Source organism: Brachyhypopomus gauderio, chromosome 20 (genome assembly GCF_052324685.1).
Source record: "Brachyhypopomus gauderio isolate BG-103 chromosome 20, BGAUD_0.2, whole genome shotgun sequence".
In the NCBI taxonomy this organism is placed as follows: Eukaryota; Metazoa; Chordata; class Actinopteri; order Gymnotiformes; family Hypopomidae; genus Brachyhypopomus; species Brachyhypopomus gauderio.
This window is the reverse complement of record NC_135230.1, coordinates 9,919,881-9,939,416: the sequence shown is the minus strand read 5'-3', so window position 1 is coordinate 9,939,416 and position 19,536 is coordinate 9,919,881. Positions and strand designations below refer to the sequence as shown.

General features: G+C 48.0%; 1 protein-coding gene across 1 annotated transcript in view; it reads right to left on the bottom strand.

Annotated features, from left to right (window-relative positions):
* Nucleotides 1–19,094, bottom strand: part of pkn1a (protein kinase N1a) — a 25,828-nt gene extending 6,734 nt beyond the window's left edge. The window contains 11 exon segments of the mRNA XM_076983222.1: nt 83–215; nt 659–734; nt 836–979; nt 1,660–1,769; nt 2,006–2,200; nt 2,299–2,512; nt 4,750–4,895; nt 8,768–8,888; nt 9,960–10,108; nt 10,297–10,597; nt 18,885–19,094. Of these exon segments, the coding sequence (XP_076839337.1) occupies nt 83–215; nt 659–734; nt 836–979; nt 1,660–1,769; nt 2,006–2,200; nt 2,299–2,512; nt 4,750–4,895; nt 8,768–8,888; nt 9,960–10,108; nt 10,297–10,597; nt 18,885–18,947 (1,652 nt within the window). The 5' untranslated portion in view covers nt 18,948–19,094.
* Nucleotides 19,095–19,536: the final 442 nt, after the last annotated feature.

The window sequence follows — 19,536 nt, the reverse complement described above, 5'->3', positions numbered from 1 at the left end:
GTGTGTGTAGAGTGTGTGTGCGTGTAGTGTGTGTGCGTGTAGAGAGTGTGTGTGTGTGTGTGTGTGTGTGTGTGTGTATTACCCAGTGTGTAGAGAGTGTGCTGCACTGGGGCTGTAGGTTCCTGTATTGTTGACTGTTGGGATGGCGTTTCTCAACAAGCGCACCCACGTTCCAATATCCACGTTCATCTGACGAGCTCGCAGGAAAGCTTTACCTGTATACACACACACACACACACACACACACACACACACACACACACACACACACACACACACACACACACACACACACACACAGAGAGAAACTAGCCTCATATTCGCCACAACAAATCAGAACCGCTTCTTATGTATCTGGCCACTAGAGGGCACTGTACGACATCTCCAGGTTTTCCGGTAAAAGATCTGTCTATGGAAGGGCAGATTTCTGAATCCAGCCATCTCTCTTCTCAGCTGATTCATTACGTCACACCTCACTTCCTCTCCTCCTGCTTCCCTCCACCCATCTGTCCATCCTCTAGAGCTCCGTCTGTCTCCCTCCCTCCACTCATTTACCCTCTTCCAGTCTTTCCATGCACATACACACAAAACACCGCCCAATAAGCTCCGCCCATCCACGGTGGGCGTCCTATGGTGGTGCTGGGACTCTGTTCTTTACCCTGCTGTTTGGAGAAGACCTTCTTCTGTCTCTTAAGGCGTGACGCCCTCTCGATGACGGGGTTAAAGAACGTCACCTGATGGACACATACGCGCAAGACAGGAGAGTGTTGAGTGGTGCTTGAATGTGTGTGTGTGTGTGTGTGTGTGTGTGTGTGGTGTGTGTGTGTGTGTGTACCTCAGCCAGCAGCAGGCCTTGTGGTTCTAATTCCAGCTGTACTCTGTGTTTCTGGTTGTCTAGAAAATCCTCAAGCTTGAGGAACTTCAGTGCACAGAGGGAGCGATAGTCTCTCCAGTACACCGCGATCTCCATCTCTCTGGACTACAAACACACACACACACACAAACACACACACACACACACACACACACAAGAGATGTAAAATATAACGTGGTGAGTACGGGAGCGTAGACACCGCGTGTAAAAACAGAGAGAGGTAGACTCGCACTGACAGGGTGATTGTCAGTAAGAAAGAGAAACGCACACACACACAGTGAAAACACCACCAACACAAACTGACGCGGAATACTCAACACGTCGAGAAATACTCAACATGTCGAGAAATACTCAACCGAAAGAACTCGGGAGGAAAGAAAATGCAAAACAACGTGGAAAATCTCAACACGTGAAAAGTAAAACTTTACCGTAGATGAGATGGGAGAAACCAATAAAGGTGACTCAAAAGACGCGGAAAACTCAACGCGTAAAAACGGAACAAAGGACGACAGGGGAAGTAACTGGGAGCAGGCGAACGCCGCGACAAACCAAACACCCAAAGTAAAAGAGTAACTGATAGGAAGTAAAACAGTTGGAGGAAAACTTGAGACGGGCCAGGAAATGGCGGAGGAGATGGGGACTCGAATATGTGACAACGAGGAAGGAAGGTGGCGAAACACCTTGTAACTTTGCACCCCCGGGGCGTGTGCTTTTGCGCATGTGCGCTGGTTTGTGTACGCCCCCATGTTTGGGCGGTCAGTGATTGGCTGGTGACTGATTCTCACCCTCTCCAGCTCTATGGTGAACGCCTGGTCCCAGGCCTGCTCTCCCACAGTCCTCCACGCGGTCTGACCCACCACTGAGTTGTCCAGCTTCAGCACGGCACTCACTTCCGCTGCACAGAGGAGAGTCGTTGGTGGAGTCTGACCTACAACCACCCGCATCTCTCACAGTGGTTCAGTCCAGGGTTTGACAATGCTCGTAGATCAGACTAAAGCAATCAATCACAGACCATTAGCCCTCATAACATACAAACATACTGGGCCAACTGGGTCTGCTAAAGAGCAAAGCTGCCTCTTTATATTCCATTTTAGTAATACAGGACACACACACACACACACACACACTCACAGGAGAGGTCATCTGTTTTCAGGGTGCTCTTGCCGCTCACACTGCCGCTGCGACTGTACAGGCCTTTCCCTCCCCGCATGAACGAACGACCGTCGCCAGGGCTGTGGCAGGGCAACACCACCGGGCTGCCACGGCAACGCCCCGGAACCACATCCAGCACGCCCACGCAGCCCAGCAACGTCACCTGCAGCGTCCCTACGGTGCGAACCCAAACACAGACCTGCTTAAACAACGGCGGCACGTAACCGGGCGTGGCGCTCCGCAGACGTGGGCCGGACGGGGCGTGCGGTTACCCGTGAGAGGGGAGGGTTTGCTGAGTGTGCTGTACTGATTGTGCAGGTAGGGGGCGCCGTGTCGGGAGCTGAAGGTGGGCGAGGAGGCCAGGACGAGCTCCTCCTTGATGAGGCAGGCCTTGGGGTGATCCTCCGGCAGCTCCGACAGACGCTGGTCCAGAGAGGAACGCAGAAGGTCCAGCCTCTGGGAGGACTCGCTCAGACGACACTGAGCCTGGGAGAGAGAGGGAGGGGGGGAGGGAGAGAGAGAGAGAGAGAGAGAGAGAGAGAGAGAGAGAGAGGGGGGGGGGGGAGAGGAGAGAGAGAGAGAGAGAGAGAGAGAGAGGAGAGAGAGGGGGAGATAGAGAGAGAGGAGAGAGATAGAGAGAGAGAGAGAGAGGGGGAGAGAGGGAGGGGGGAGGGAGAGAGAGAGAGAGAGAGAGAGAGAGATAGAGAGAGAGAGGGAGGGGGAGAGAGGGAGGGGGGAGGGAGAGAGAGAGAGAGAGAGGAGAGAAAAAGAGGGAGGGGGAGAGAGAGAGAGAGAGAGGAGAGAGATAGAGAGAGAGAGGGAAGGGGGGGAGAGGGAGAGAGAGAGAGGAAGAGTGAAAGGGAAAGAGAGAAGAGGGTGGAGAGGGAGAGAGAGAGAGAGATAGAGAGAGAGGGAGGGGGAGAGATGGAGAGGGAGAGAGAGGGAGAGAGAGAGAGGAGGGTGAAGAGAAAAAGAGGGAGAGAGGGGCACCATTACAATTATAATTCATGACAATAAAGTATCAGTATTTTTATTTGAGATTGATGGAGAGATTGTTATTTTTGCAGCTGCTAAGACCCCAAAAGTGGTCCTTACAGCACAGTTTTTGAAAACACTAGATGTAGCTTATCTATTGACCTGGTGCGCTAAACCTTAAGCACATTCTCTGCCTTACACTCATTTAGAAATACTTAAACAAACTTTGCAAAACATTAAACACGGTTCTTTACAAAAGACACAATATTCAAAACAGAAAACCATGTGTTACACTCACCTACCAAAATCTATACCCAGTCCTCACAGGTTACAACACTTCTAGCTAATTTATACAAATCTTTAGACATCAAAGATTTCTAATCCCTATGAAGAGGCCACAAGTTGCAAATCTTGGTTTGCACATCAATGGAGTTCAATACTGCATAGAGATGATGATGAAGAGTACGAGAATGAGGAAGAGGATGAGCAACTATGGATGAGATCAGAGCCAGTCTGGTTGACCATGTGGTCAAGCATGCATTGGGTTTTCTGGAGGAAAAGGGTCCATCCATCCAGAGAGTCTAATCATCCAGACATTTCAAAATGAGAATAGATAAGTAGACCTGTCCTCTATACATACTACATCATGTTTTTGCTAGACTACCCCTTGTTGGGGGACGAAGGGCGGCTATTCACCTCAGAACAGAAAGAGACCATTGGCAATACGGTCAGAGCAAACAACTACATACGTTTCTACTACAACAGCACATCATTACTGACAACATCACCATCAGCTACATCCATTCAGTGAGTCTATCTGGACTGGGCCAGTGACAGTGTGTAACAACTGCGCTATGAATTTGCCACTCATCATCATGCCACTCTTGGTCCCTACAACACTGTGTACATCATCACCTTCTTCAACACAGAGCACAACACACTCATTCTCCATCACCAGGGGGATGAACCAGAACAGTCCAGGTTTGTTGTCGTCTGGGACAACATAAGTTTTTACCGGGCTGCTCAAGTACAAACTGGTTCACTGAACAGCCACGATTTGTTGTGCTTTACTCAAACACTCAAACACATGGTAGTAGTGTTTCCATTTGTCTCATCAGTGTGTGGTCACAAATATGAAAGGCTAATCATCTGACATTTGTGTGTAGAGTTTGGATGCAATAATATGGTTTTGGCACAAGTTGCAAGAGTTTTGGTTGAAGTGTTAGTTTTTCCCACAAGTGTGAGATGTTTTGCATGTTGTGTGTGTGGCAATGGCTGCTGTGTGTTAAGTTTTGACAAAAAGATACTTAGTTTCTGAAATTGGGTCTTAGTATCTACAAAAAACTAAAATGTAATTATTAAAGATATGTTTGTTTTTCTTAATATAAAGTGAATTCGGAGCTCTGAAAAAAGCCATAAAAAACTTTTTTATTGATTTTGGTCAGTAGGATATCTATTTTCTGACAGTATTCATTTTGCTGATAGGATGTATTTATGACAATATTGATTTGGTTGATAAGATATCTTCATAGAACTGAAATGATGCGTGCATGCATTTGTGTGTGTGTGTGTATGTGTGTGTGTCTGTGCTACGCCTGACACGGCCTGTATATATGTGTGTGTGTGTGTGTGTGTGTGTGTATGTATGTGTGTGTGTATGTATGTGTGTGTGTGTGTGTGTGTGTGTGTGTGTGTGTGTGTGTATGTATGTGTGTGTGTGTGTGTGTGTGTGTGTGTGTGTGTGTTACCTCTGACATGGCCTTCTTGTCCTGCACTTTGCTGGCCCCCAGCAGTCTCAGCACGTTCTTGGCTCCCTCTGCCACTGCGTGCTCCACCCGGTAGTGGTGACGTAGCTCCTCCATCCGCAGCTCCAGGCCACATGGGTCAGGCTTCCCTGGGGGAGACACATGGATGCCACGGAGTGGTCAGGCTGTAGCACCTCCACACACACCTGGACACACACCTTCACACACACCTTCACACACACCTGGACACACACCCCCACACATACCTGGACATACCTCCACACACACCTGGACACACACCTCCACACACACCTGGACACACCCCCACACACACCTGGACACACCCCCACACACACCTAGACACACCTACACACACAACTGGACACACACATACACACACATGGACACACCTGGACACCTACCTGTCCTGGACACACACCCCCACACACACCTAGACACACTTCCACACACACCTGGACACACACCCCCACACACACCTGAACACACACCTGGACACACACCTCCACATACACCTGGACACACCCCCACACACACCTGGACACACCTCCACACACACATACACACACATGGGCACACCTGGACACACACCTGGACACACACCTCCACATACACCTGGACACACCCCCACACACACCTGGACACACCTCCACACACACATACACACACATGGGCACACCTGGACACACACCTGGACACACACCTCCACATACACCTGGACACACACCTGGACATACACCTCCACATACACCTGGACACACCTCCACACACACATACACACACATGGGCACACCTGGACACACACCTGGACACACACCTGGACACACCCCCACACACACCTGGACACACCTCCACACACACATACACACACATGGGCACACCTGGACACACACCTCCACACACACCCCCACACACACCTGGCCCTCAGGGGAACCACCCAGGTTCATGCACTCTGGAATAAGTCCATCTGGTCTTTTTTAATGCTTTGACCTCATAAGTGTGTTTGTAGTTATCTTTAGTAATGGTTTTGCTCATTTTGAAGTAGCTTTCATCAAACTAGTTACAGGAAAGACCACAAACGTATGTCACTGCACCGATGATAGTGTGGACATTCAGGGATAAAAGCAGCAGTGATAAATATGGAGAATGATTATGAAGTGCAGTGCGTCACTGTGGTATGTAAACGCAGCACACTGCAGGTTCCCTGGACTATGTTAGGGAGAGTCTGCAAACTTCCCACTATGGACAACTATGCAGAATACTGTAGGGTCTCTGGTTTGTGTAAGGGAGGGTCTAAAAACTTCCCACTATGGACAAATCTGCAGGTAATGACTGCTAAATAGAAGGCTGGGATTTGTGTGTGTGAGTGTGTGTGTGTGTGTGTGAGAGAGAGAGAGAGAGAGAGAGAGAGAGAGAGAGAGAGAGAGAGAGAGAGAGAGAGAGAGGGAGAGAGACAGAGATAGAGAGAGAGAGAGAGAGAAGACAATAAGAGGAAGAGAGAGAGAGGATGAAGGTGACTGGATGAACAGAAACACTTTTATGTCCTAATAAGGTCTGAGGCCTGTGAGAGTCAACACTCAAGGGAAGTGTGTTTGTGTTGAGTGTGTGAACACATCCAGCATGTGTGTGTGTGTTCTGAGTGTGTGAACACATCCAGCATGTGTGTGTGTGTTGTGCACCTCCAACCTGTGGCGCAGCAGTGTGTGTGCAGTGTAATGGACTAAAATCCATTTAACAGCATTAAGCATTGAAACAGACTTTTAATACCTCTCCATGGTGTACATCACTTACTGACTTAAACCAGCACTCTGTGTGTGTGTACCTATAAACACACACACACACGCACACACACACACACACACACACACACACACACACACACACACACACACACACACACACACACACACACACACACACACACACACACGGGTTGGACGGTGAAACTGAAACACCTGGTTTTAGACCACAATAATTGATTAGTATGGTGTACAATGACATATATGAGTCCTGCACAGTGATCAGAGGGATTTTAAGCCATTCTTCCTGCAGGACAGTGGCCAGGTCACTATGTGATGCTGGTGGAGGAAAATGTTTCCTGACTCACTCCTCCAAAACACTCGAAAGTGGATCAATAATATTTAGATCTGGTGACTGTGCAGGTCATGGGAGATGTTCAACTTCACTTTCATGTTCATCAAACCAATCCTTCACCAGTCTTGCTGTGTGTATTGGAGCATTGTCATCCTGATACATGGCACCGCCTTCAGGATACAGTGTTTGAACCATTGGATGCACATGGTCCTCCAGAATGGTTCGGTCCTTGGCAGTGACGCGTCTGTATTGGGCCAAGGGAATGTCATGATATGGCAGCCCAAACCATCACTGATCCACCCCCATGATTCACTCTGGGCAACAGTCTGGGTGGTACGCTTCATTGGGGCTTCTCCACACCGCAACTCTCCCGGATGTGGGGACAACTGTAAAGGTGGACTCATCAGAGAACAATACATGTTTCACATTGTCCACAGCCCAAGATTTGCTCCTTGCACCATTGAAACCGACGTTTGGTAGTACGAGTGACCAAAGGTTTGGCTATAGCAGCCCGGCCATGTAAATTGACCCTGTGGAGCTCACGACAGTTTTGGTGGAAACAGGAGAGTTGAGGTGCACATTTAATTCTGCCGTGATTTGGGCAGCTGTAGTTTTATGTTTTTTGGATACAATCCGGGTTAGCACCTGAAAGTCCCTTTCAGACAGCTTCCTCCTGCGTCCACAGTTAATCCTGTTGGATGTGGTTCGTCCTTCTTGGTGGTGTGCTGACATCACCCTGGATACCATGGCTCTTAATACATCACAAAGACTTGCTATCTTGGTCACAGATGCGCCAGCAAGACATGCACCAACAATTTGTCCTCTTTTGAACTCTGGTATGTCACCCATAATGTTGTGTGCATTGCAATATCCTGCTAACTGAACCATCACACTCTGTTCTTACTGGTGCAATGTGTAATTAATGAAGATTGGTCACCAGGCTGGTCCAATTTAGCCATGAAACCCCCCACACTAAAATGACAAAATCAGTTTCATTGTCCAACCCCGGTACATCAACACACACACACACACACACACACACACACACACACACACACACACACACACACACACACACACACACACACACACACACACACACACACACACACACACACACACACAGAGTGCTATATTATAATTTTTAGAGGTCAAAATTGCAATGAAATGCACAGAGGATATTGTAGGTCCTTTAGCTCTGCAAAACTGAATATCTCTCTCTCTCCACATATAATTGGAGTACAACACATATGAATAAAATGTCCTCTATAATTCATAATATCTACCAAAACATCTAGTGGTTTAGGCATTAGGCTGGATTAGGAGTATGGAATGGGTGTGTGTGTGTGTGTGTGTGTGTGTGTGTGTGTGTGTGTGTGTGTGTGTGTGTGTGTGTGTGCATATGCAGCTGTGTATTCATAAACTGTTTTCTGGTGATGTAATATTCCAGTGGTGTAAACCTACACTATGTGCCTTACACATTGGAGGACATGAAGACATACACATAATCCCCTACCTGTTCTCACCCCCCACCCCCTCTCTCACACACACACGCACGCACACACACACGCACACAAGCACACACACGCACACACACGCACACACACATTTTAGCCAGTAACTGTACTGTTTACTACTGGGCTTAGTGAAGTAATCATGCTTACATAGTGATAACACAATGTGAGACAGAGACACCCCGAAGGAACAAAAACCTGAGCACAGACATCCCACACCATACACTCCCCTGACACACACACACACACACACACACACACACACACACACACACACACACACACACACACACAATAACACACACACACACACACACACACACACACACACACACACACACACACACACACACACACACACACACACACAAACACACACACACACACACACTTACCCTGTGTGTCCTCGTTGTGTTCGTAGGCCTGCATTGCCTTGCGGATTTGCATGCGGATGATGTCGATCTTGGTCTTGCTGTCCTGAAGCATCTGCTGTGCTGTTTGTAGCATTTTTTTATCCTGTGACACAAACACACGAGCACGCACACACACACACACACACACACACACGAGCACGCACACACACACACACACACACACGAGCACGCACACACACACACACACACACACACACAGAAAGAGTCGATCTTAATATAAACGTCCAGGTCCAACTCAAAGGCCCCTTCCACTCAGACCTACTGTACACACTTCAGAATTCCTACCCTGAACAAACCTTTTGTCAGTCACTCTGAATGCTGAATGTTGAAAATGTAAATGGATGTGTAAAGAACATCCAGAGCTTGGGCCACGCAGGGTGAAGCCACCGTATATGTGTGTGTGTGTGTGTGTGTGTGTGTGTGTGTGTGTGTGTGTGTGTGTGTGTGTGTGTATGTATGTGTGTACAGCCATCCAGCTTCCTGAATCCAGCCTCCTAAATCCAGCTTCCTGAATCCAGCCTCCTAAATCCAGCTTCCTGAATCCAGCCTCCTAAATCCAGCTTCCTGAATCCACCCTCCTAAATCCAGCTTCCTGAATCCAGCCTCCTAAATTTGCATTATTACATCATGACGCAATTTTAACCCCATGTGTTTACATCACATAGACAAACACGTCTCTGATTGGTCAGACTGAAATCCAGCTGCTGTTTGGTGCTAAATATGCAAATAGGCCCCTAGCACCTCACAACCGACATCCTGTGTTGCTCCTCCTTTTGTGTTACTCTAAACGCAAATAAAGATGGTCGCTTTGAAAGTGAACAGAAAGGAATCTCAGGCATTTCCACTCGGAGGGAGCTCCCAGACGGTCACATGGTTGGATGTGATAAGGGGGGAGGAGTCACGCTTGTCAAATGAGGCTCAGGGAGAGGAGAGACAGACGCTTTTACACTCGTGTTACATCTCTCACTGTGAGTGTGTTTACGTTTGATTTTTAAGGGGATTTTTAATCGCAATCCAGATATAATCCTGTTGCTCAATACATATGACAAAACACAATGTAAAACAGGGTTTAAAACGTTAGTCACTACATCCGTATGCAGAATATAATTTGACCCTGGATGTGTGTGTGTGTGTGTGTGTGTGTGTGTGTTACCTTGGTTGACCCATTGGCATAGATGGGGATCATGTTCTCAGCTCCCTGCTTGACTTTGAGTTCGATGTTTAGCTGTCTCTCCAATGCGGCGATGCGCTCCTGATGGGCTGACACCCGACTCTCCGCCCCCGGAGACTGTGGTGCCTCATCTGCAGGTCAGAGGTCAACGTGAGAACCTACTTCACAAACGGCAGCTTTGAAGTTCACAAACTTCATGCTGCTTTGAGGTTATCACACTGGAGTCACCGACTTACTCATCCGTTACGGACATCTACGGACATCTACCCCGTAAAAAACACTCGTTCACACCCCCCCTTTATGACATCACCGCCCTCACCGCGCGCATCGTCCGTCCCCTTGACGACGATGTGGGCGTCGAGCTCCTGCAGCTGGGCGTGGAGCGAGTCCAGGCGGCGGTTGGAGGTGCGCAGCTGGTTCTCCACCTGCTGGGCGTTGCGCTTGTCGGTGGTGGCCCGACGCAGGTTCTCCGCGCCCTCCTTGATCTTCAGCTCCTTGCGGATCTCACGCCGGATGCGCTCGCGCTGCTCGTCCAGCCGGTGCTGCACGCTCGCGTCTGAGAAGTCCGAGCCCTGGTCCAGACCCAGCTGCTCCAGGACGGACAGCCCACCGGGGTCGCTCTGAACAGGGGAGAAGATTAAGAGATAACTCAACCGAGCTACAACAGCACAAACGTGCCCTTAACAAGCACCCGTAGTCTGAACATGGGCGTGAGGGGGACAGACACCGAAAGGTCTGAGCTCAACAGGTCCGGCCTGGATTCACGGCACTGAGCGCCGAGTCTGAGAAACGTTTCATGAAATGACTACATTATGTCTGAGGAAGTGCTTGAAATAGACCCGATAAACCACTATCAAAGAACGACGTGCATAAATATATTAACAAAATGCTTCAGAATTTTGTTAGGAAGGCAGAAAAAAGGAGTTGAAACTGAGACAGCTTAAAGAGCTCATGACAAAGCGACGGAGCGAAGACGAGACGAAATCCCTCCAAAAAGAGGCACTTTAAAAAAGCAAACAGCCATGACAGGAACGCTCTACTGTAAACAGAGAAACGCTGGTGTCTGAGGCCATGGCCCACAGACCAAAACATCAGTGACGAGAATAAAACCAGACACTGTAGAAAAGGGAAACACGCAAAGTGTTATTGACCATCGCACGACTGCATCAAAAAGCTCGAAAAGCAGCGGCTCGCGAAGCGGCTACCGCGCCTCCGAGAAGGAAGCCGAAAGGCACCGAGGAGCCGCCAGCGTTTTTCCAGGAACTGGAGAAGCCCTGCTCCCAAAAATGGGATTCCTCGAGCTCTAACGAGACAGGAAGTCGCGTTTGACGGCGTCCGGTAAAGGCAGATGCTACATGCTGCGGCGTCCTTCTTGGAAACGCTGCATTTAAAATCCAGCTCGGCAGTGCAGAGGCACGTTAGCATTTGGGGTAAACTCGCGGGCGTACTCGGGTCCAGATCACGGCCTCGCAGGCGAGGAGTGACGTCCTGTCTGTCTCCAGCGGTTACGGAAGGCGGCTGAAAGTGACGGTTGCTGCGGCGACAGGACTCCACCTGCATTTCCAGGTAACCCCAGTGGTCCCAGTGGTCCCACTCGCCCGACCAACACATGCTGGTTGCTTCTGTCCCACTCACTAACTAACTAACTTGAAACGAGACACAGAGAGAGAGAGAAAGAAAGAGGGAGAGAGAGAGAGAGAGAGGGGGAAGAGACAGAGACAGACAGACAGAAAGGAAGGGAAAGCCGTGGTTGGGGTCACCCTCCCTGGGCAGGATATCCGGTCGAGGCTCAGCACGGTCACTTCCTGTTTCCTGTGAGGTTCGGCCTGACTGGCCCACACCAGCGGCGGTCTTTGAGTGTGCATGTGCCGTAAGTAGCTCTGCGTCAGCGGGCCGACCTACAGCCCCTTTATGTGCTTTCAGCTTCTGTGCTTTCAAGCTTTTATTGTATTGTGAGTGTGTGTGTGTGTGTGTGTGTGTGTGTGTGTGTGTATGCAGCTTTATCACCTTTATAGGCACTGATCAAATATGCAGATGATAAGAGGACTGTTGAAAGCAAGAGACAAGAGAGAGACAGGAAGAGACAGAGAGAGAGACTGGCAGAGTCAGAGATAGAGAGAGAGACAGGGAGAGTCAGAGAGAGACAGAGAGAGAGACAGGGAGAGACAGAGAGAGACTGGCAGAGTCAGAGATAGAGAGAGAGACAGGGAGAGACAGAGAGAGACAGGGAGAGGCAGAGGGAGACAGAGAGAAACAGGGAGTCAGAGATAGAGAGAGAGAGATAGGGAGAGACAGATAGAGAGACAGAGAGAGAGACAGAGAGAGACAGGGAGAGGCAGAGGGAGACAGAGAGAAACAGGGAGTCAGAGATAGAGAGAGAGAGATAGGGAGAGACAGATAGAGAGACAGAGAGAGACAGGGAGAGGGAGGTAGAGGTTGGATGTTCAAACGATAGTGAGCCCAAAAGCAGAAACACCAAAAGAGCAAGTTAGCAGAGAGAGAGAGAGAGAGAGAGAGAGAGAGAGAGAGAGAGAGAGAGAGAGAGAGAGAGAGAGAGTGACATCATTACAGGATGTGAACAGAAGCTCAGGATGGCTCTTTCCTGCACTGCAAACACTTCAATTCCTTGCAGCTTCAGTGAAACACTCCCAAAGCACCACTCAAACCCTGCCTGGCACTCAAACCCTGCCTGGTTCCTCCTAGTGGAAGCAAGATCACCTTGAGCCAAAGATGTTTCATACAGAGCACACAGATGGGCCTTTTAACATACAAGAGGGAGTGGGGTTCATCCGCACTACAACTAGATGGCAGATTGCTAACAAACCGTTGTGATAATTTGAAGGCAAAATATACTGTTCATGGACCAGGAAGTAACTGCACCACTGTGCCAAAGAACCATCTGGAACCTTCTTAACTTTTCAATGAGTATGCTCAGTTCAAAGGCGCAACACAAAATGCCTTAACCCTAGTGTCTGCTTTCTGGGGCAGACACTAGGACCCTGGGAACATCAGTGTAAGTGTGGATGAGCGTCCTTAACAACAGTCCCAAGAGAAGGGTGGAGGGTACACACTGGGTAAAAGAAGGGTGGAGGGTACACACTGGGTAAGAGAATGGTGGAGGGTATACACTGGGTAAGAGAAGGGTGGAGGGTACACACTAGGTAAGAGAAGGGTGGAGGGTACACATTGGGTAAGAGAAGGGTCCACACTGGGTAAGAGAAGGGTGGAAGATACACACTGGGTAAGAGAAGGGTGGAGGGTACACATTGGGTAAGAGAAGGGTGGAGGGTCCACACTGGGTAAGAGAAGGGTGGAGGGTATACACTGGGTAAGAGAAGGGTGGAGGGTACACACTAGGTAAGAGAAGGGTGGAGGGTACACATTGGGTAAGAGAAGGGTGGAGGGTACACATTGGGTAAGAGAAGGGTGGAGGGTACACACTAGGTAAGAGAAGGGTGGAGGGTACACATTGGGTAAGAGAAGGGTGGAGGGTACACACTAGGTAAGAGAAGGGTGGAGGGTCCACATTGGGTAAGAGAAGGGTGGAGAGTCCACACTGGGTAAGAGAAGGGTGGAAGATACACACTGGGTAAGAGAAGGGTGGAGGGTACACATTGGGTAAGAGAAGGGTGGAGGGTATACACTGGGTAAGAGAAGGGTGGAGGGTACACATTGGGTAAGAGAAGGGTGGAGAGTCCACACTGGGTAAGAGAAGGGTGGAAGATACACACTGGGTAAGAGAAGGGTGGAGGGTACACATTGGGTAAGAGAAGGGTGGAGGGTCCACACTGGGTAAGAGAAGGGTGGAGGGTATACACTGGGTAAGAGAAGGGTGGAGGGTATACACTGGGTAAGAGAAGGGTGGAAGATACACACTGGGTAAGAGAAGGGTGGAGGGTACACATTGGGTAAGAGAAGGGTGGAGGGTACACATTGGGTAAGAGAAGGGTGGAGGGTACACATTGGGTAAGAGAAGGGTGGCTACAGCTTAAGGAGAGCTAAGAACACAGACCGTTAGCTACCGTGTTAGCCTCGCACGCTACGACCACAGAGTCTGCCAGAGCTGCCTGCTTTACAGGAAGGGGGGTGTCTGCCTGACACTCACCACAGACCGTTAGCACATTAGTACGTTAGTACGTAAGTGTAAGAGTGGGAGATGAAAACAGGGCTGCAAAACAAAATGAGGAGGTTTGCAGTGGTCCTCCAATGGTCGTTCATTGGTCCTCCATTATGGACACAAGGGGACGCACAGCCAACAAAATTGGAAGATTTTGGATGTCTGATAGTTGTCCTCAGGAGAAGAGCACTGAAGGAAATACAAGAGCCCTTTCATTAAACCTTTAATGGGTAGTGAATCATTTGTGGTCTGATCAGCCTCAACCTGTTCCTGTATTTAAACCATTTGTGGTCTGACCAGATTCAAGACTGGATATACTAGGTTAGGTTTGCCAAAAGCATGTAAAGCAAAGAGCATCTTTAATTGATAGAGTGAGTATTACACTGACTCTCTCATTTAATTAAGATTTTCATTAAGATGTTAATGCTACAATAATTCTGGGAAATGGGCTCCTGATCCATCATCCTTCACATCCTGATCATTACATGGTGCTCAAATAAGGGAAGATCTTAGCGTAACAAGCATTTAGTTTGACAAAGAGAAACTTGTGTCTCGTAATGCCATATAACCATATTCCTTCACACAGGTTTTACTAGACCTGCCCAAGCGTATAAGCTAGATATATGCTGAAAGGCATTTAAACCTATTTCACGGTTTTATTTGTCTGTCTGCAAAAAACAGAAGGTACCAATCCTCAACCGGTGATTGAAGCAACAGTGGGCAGCACTGAGAAGACAGTAGGCCTATAAGCAACTGTGCCAATCCCAGGCCCCTCCCACTCCTTCTGCACAGCGCTCTAGCCCCGCCTCCAGAGCCCCTCCCCACAGAGGAGGCAGCTGTGCATGCAGTGAGTGACAACACTGCTGGCCAACAGTCAAGCAAAAATGTTTCAGACATGAAATTTGATCTATTTGGTAGAAGAACTAGTGAATTTCATTTTTTAGAAGTTGGTTTGATAACAGAAACAGAGGAACAGGGTAAAATATGCACATGAGGAAAACTCTTTGATGTGGCAGCACAGGTACACATAAATATCAGCACAAGCGTTAAAACGACACAACAGGGGGAAACTCCACAGTTACTTTTTAACAACTTTCAAATAAAACACCTAGTAGCCTTAACATCAAAAAGTCCAACGGCAACCTCCCAGTAAAATGAGAAACGCTCTCTGGAGTGTTTCTGGAACCAGTGTTTCTGGTTAAATAAATCATTCATGGGTCATTGGCTATATGTTAAGCAGAAATGTGACTAAATCAACACAAATTATTTTCTGACTTCAAAACCTTTGAGAAGCCACTGTGATGTTTATCCTGGTTTTATCTCAGGCTCAGTCTCATTCTTAATGTAATTCTTTGTAGCTTCCTGTTCTTCATGCCCTCTTCTGTTTACTTCTGTCATGTAAGACTTGAAGACTTGTGTCTGTTTACTTGTCATGTAAGCTGCTGCCCACGGGGGGACACGTGAGCAAAGTGAGCAAACTTTGAGACTGAGACATAGCAACTGTGTGTGTTTGTGTGTGTGTGTTTGCTTTATTTTTCTCATGCATGCAAATTGTTATTCTGATGACAAAGATGATTACATCTGGAACTTAACGGAAGAATGTGTGAAGCGGCACCAGCAGACACATACTCCTCCATGTTTGCACGCTCTAACCTGGAGTATATTTCTGTGTGCAGAGAGAGAGAGAGAGAGGGAGGGAGAGAGTGTCTGTGCCTGAATGAGAGATCATTGAAAGAGAATTGTGGGTTTTTCAATCGTTTAGGTGATTTGCAACACAATGTAACTCCTCTTTCATGGTGGGGTTGAGGTGGTACGACTCTAGTCAGGCATCAGGATTTGTTTTCACACTGCATTTTTTGAGTAAGGTGAGAAAAGTAGTTTTCCTTTAGTCTTCCCTTTTAGGCCACCAAAAATTCACTAGCTGCACATCTAACATGAACAGCCAACGTTAGGTAAACAACGAACACACACAAACACGCACTGACACACTAACACCTGCTACACACACACACACACACACTCACACACACACACAGCAGTACAGTAGCAGACGCCTGTTCAGAAAAACATGAGTCATTTACAGTAAGGAAGGATGAGATGAGGTGTGTTGATGAGGCAGTCATGGCCTGGTGGTTAGGGAACTGGTCTTGTGACCGGAGGGTCGTGGGTTCGATCCCCAGACCTGAGGCCATGACTGAGGTGCCCCTGAGCAAGGCCCTTAACCCTCAATTGCTCACTTGTATAAAAATGAAATAGAAATGTAAGTCGCTCTGGATAAGGGCGTCTGCCAAATGCCATAAATGTAAATGTAAATGTAAATGAGAGAGGCCCTGATCACCTCCACGCACCTCATGACCACATGGCTCCACTTAAGGTGGCACTCGGTTTACAGGGACGAGTTACGACGTGTGGAGGCCCGAAGCCACCTTAAGCCACAACATGTCACAACTCTGCGTCGGCCTTTGTCTGGGGCTGTGTCGTGTGAGGGCCATAGACACGGCAGCGTGCGTGTGCGTGTGTGTGCGCGCGCAGGTTTGTGTGTGAGTGTGTGTTGGCTGAGAAGCAACAACATGGCAGCCAGTGGCAGAGATCCAGCATGCTGGGTTATCAGTAAGACACTAGCCTCTCCGTCGGTGCAGAGTGTCGCAGCAGGAAGCTGACCGGCGGAGGCCAGCAGCTCTTCATTGTCATTGTCCAGTAGGCGGGACTATGTAAATGAGCCCCAAAACGAATGGCGAAACCTTTTTTATCGCGTGCTGTGAGCATTCTGTCCAGAATCGGACATTCCAGGAGAGCGTGTGACGAATTTTGGTAGTCACATAACAAATTCGTTTTAGCCTAAATAAATAGATAAATAAGTGAAGAAAACTGTTACTTCTTCAAACAGGTGAAAGTTTAACACAGAGTGTGTGTTCCCTACAGTGATTGTGATTCCTACAGTTTCCTACTAGTGCTAACAGGGACAGAGCGACAGTGGGTGGGGCAGTGGGCGGGGCATGGAAGGGTAGGGGCGAAACGGGGGCGGCGGTCAGGGCATGTGAAGCACCTCCTTGTGCTCACTGTGTTTTCCATAGAGTCTTACAAAGAGAATTCAACACTGGTTCATCCTGCACATCAGCACAGAAACAAAAGTATGAGTCAAGAGAATATAAAACACACACACACACACACAAACACACTGTACACACACGTGCACACCTCACATACACACACACACACAAACACACACACACACACACACACAAACACAAACACACTGTACACACACGTGCACACCTCACATACACACCTCACATGCCAGAGAAGCTGATATCACGACTGTGGTGGTATTCTGTGGGGATCTGATATGATATTGAGACCTTGTGAAGTGCTGAAACTGGCATTTGTTTGATAGCACTGTGTGTGAAGTTAAACCGGGAAGGTGGGGGGGGTGTTGTGGGGCAGGCAGGGCACACTGTAGCTGTCATACAAAAGAGATAAATGCTGCCCTATTTCCTGTCAAAAGCCTTCATGCGTAAGTGTAACTCTATACACCACTACACACTATACTGTACTCACAAAACACAGTGTAATGACACATACATACACTGTGCTCACACAAACACACTGTACTAACACACTGTACTCACACAAACACACTACAAACACACTCACTACTAACATAAACATACACTGTACTCACAAGCACTGGACTAACACATTGTACTCATACAAGCACACTGTATTCACACAAATACACTGTACTCACAAGAACATACTGTACTAACACTAACACACACTGTACTCACAAAAACATACTGTACTAACACAAACACACATGGTACTTCCCCACTGTACTCACAGAAACACACTAAAAACACAATCACACACTGTACTCACACAAACACACTGTACTAACACTAACACACGGTGTATTAACATGCTCAATACGCTGTATTATTGGACAAGTGTACCTGGGTCCAACCATGTACACCCACACTTCAGGATTTGTTTGTGTGCCTGTGTTTGTGTGTGGCTGTGTTTGTGTGTGTGGGTTCACTGCTTAGCTTGCCTTATCGCTCATCAGTTGTTATAATATTGTTTACTTAATACATCTATACTGGTTTGTTATTACTGCTTTACTGGTAAATTATTACTGCTATATTGGTATAGTATAAATGCTATACTTGTATTATTACTGCAATATTGGTCTGAATTTGAAAGTGGCCCATGATTTAGTCTACAAACAAAACAAACTAAAAATGTTTATGTTCTCAGAGTTTGCAAGCGACGTCAGACAAGATGGAAGTGTGTCCACGAGTGTGTTGATGAATGACGGCTTTCACACGTTGCAACAGTCCTGGAGGAAATAGTGCAAGCTAATCTTTACCAACGTCACATCCTGGCTTTGACAATGTGCCTTTAGAGTAATGTGCTGGAACTCTGAACTACAGTATGTAACAATAAAATCACATACAGAGGGCTGACATTTCGATATTGAGTCCTTGAGATTTAAGTTTTCCCATGTTTAGGTGCAACAGAAATTCTGGAGAGAGAGAAAGGCACAGAGAGAAAGAGATTAAAGCAAAAAAAGTGAAACAAAAAGAAAAAACATGGGGGAGAGGGAGAGAGAGAGTGAGAGAGAGAGACAGCTCTATGACCTCTATGATCACAGAGGAAAAGTACAGATGGCGAAAACGTTGGGTCAGGCAAGCTGCAGAGATGTCAGTGATGGAAGGAGGCGGGGCCAGCGGTACAGAGAGAGACGAAGAGAGAGAGACAGACAACGAGAGACAGACAGCAGAACCTACCGCCTGCGTGTCTCCGCTGACCACCTCCACTGGGGCATCATCGCTGCCCTCCTCCACGTCCATCCTCCAGATCTGACCTCCCCTTGCCCCTTATGCCCTTACGAAAGTCGCCCCACGTATGCGCTAGTAAGGGGCAATCGAACCATAGTATGAAGCACACACACTTCTGGGGGAAGTAGCCCGTGCGTCTCGACAGGGGGTGAAGAGGAAAACATGAAAAAAGAAAGAAGTGCGTTTGCCACGGCTCCACCCCCCTGACTTCCTGAACGCGGAAAGAGTGCGTATCAAGCACACGCGAGAGTACAGATATTGCCGAGTACGACAGATTACTGATCTAGGATCAGCTCCCTTGCGAATGGATTCAGTGAACTGAACGCTGAACCTTGATTTCATGACATCACAAAGGAAAGCAGACAGTTCTGATTGGAGTGATGGTAAGAGTGACAGCTCTGCCAGCCACTAACACCCGTGTGCTGACTGTGGGTCACCAGGAGCACACACACACACACACACACACACACACACACACAACCACACACACACACACATACACGCATTCTCTCTCTCTCCTAAAACACACTCTCTCCTGCACACACTCTCTAACACAAACACACTTCAAGAAACGCACATTAAGTCATTCAGCATCTGCAGA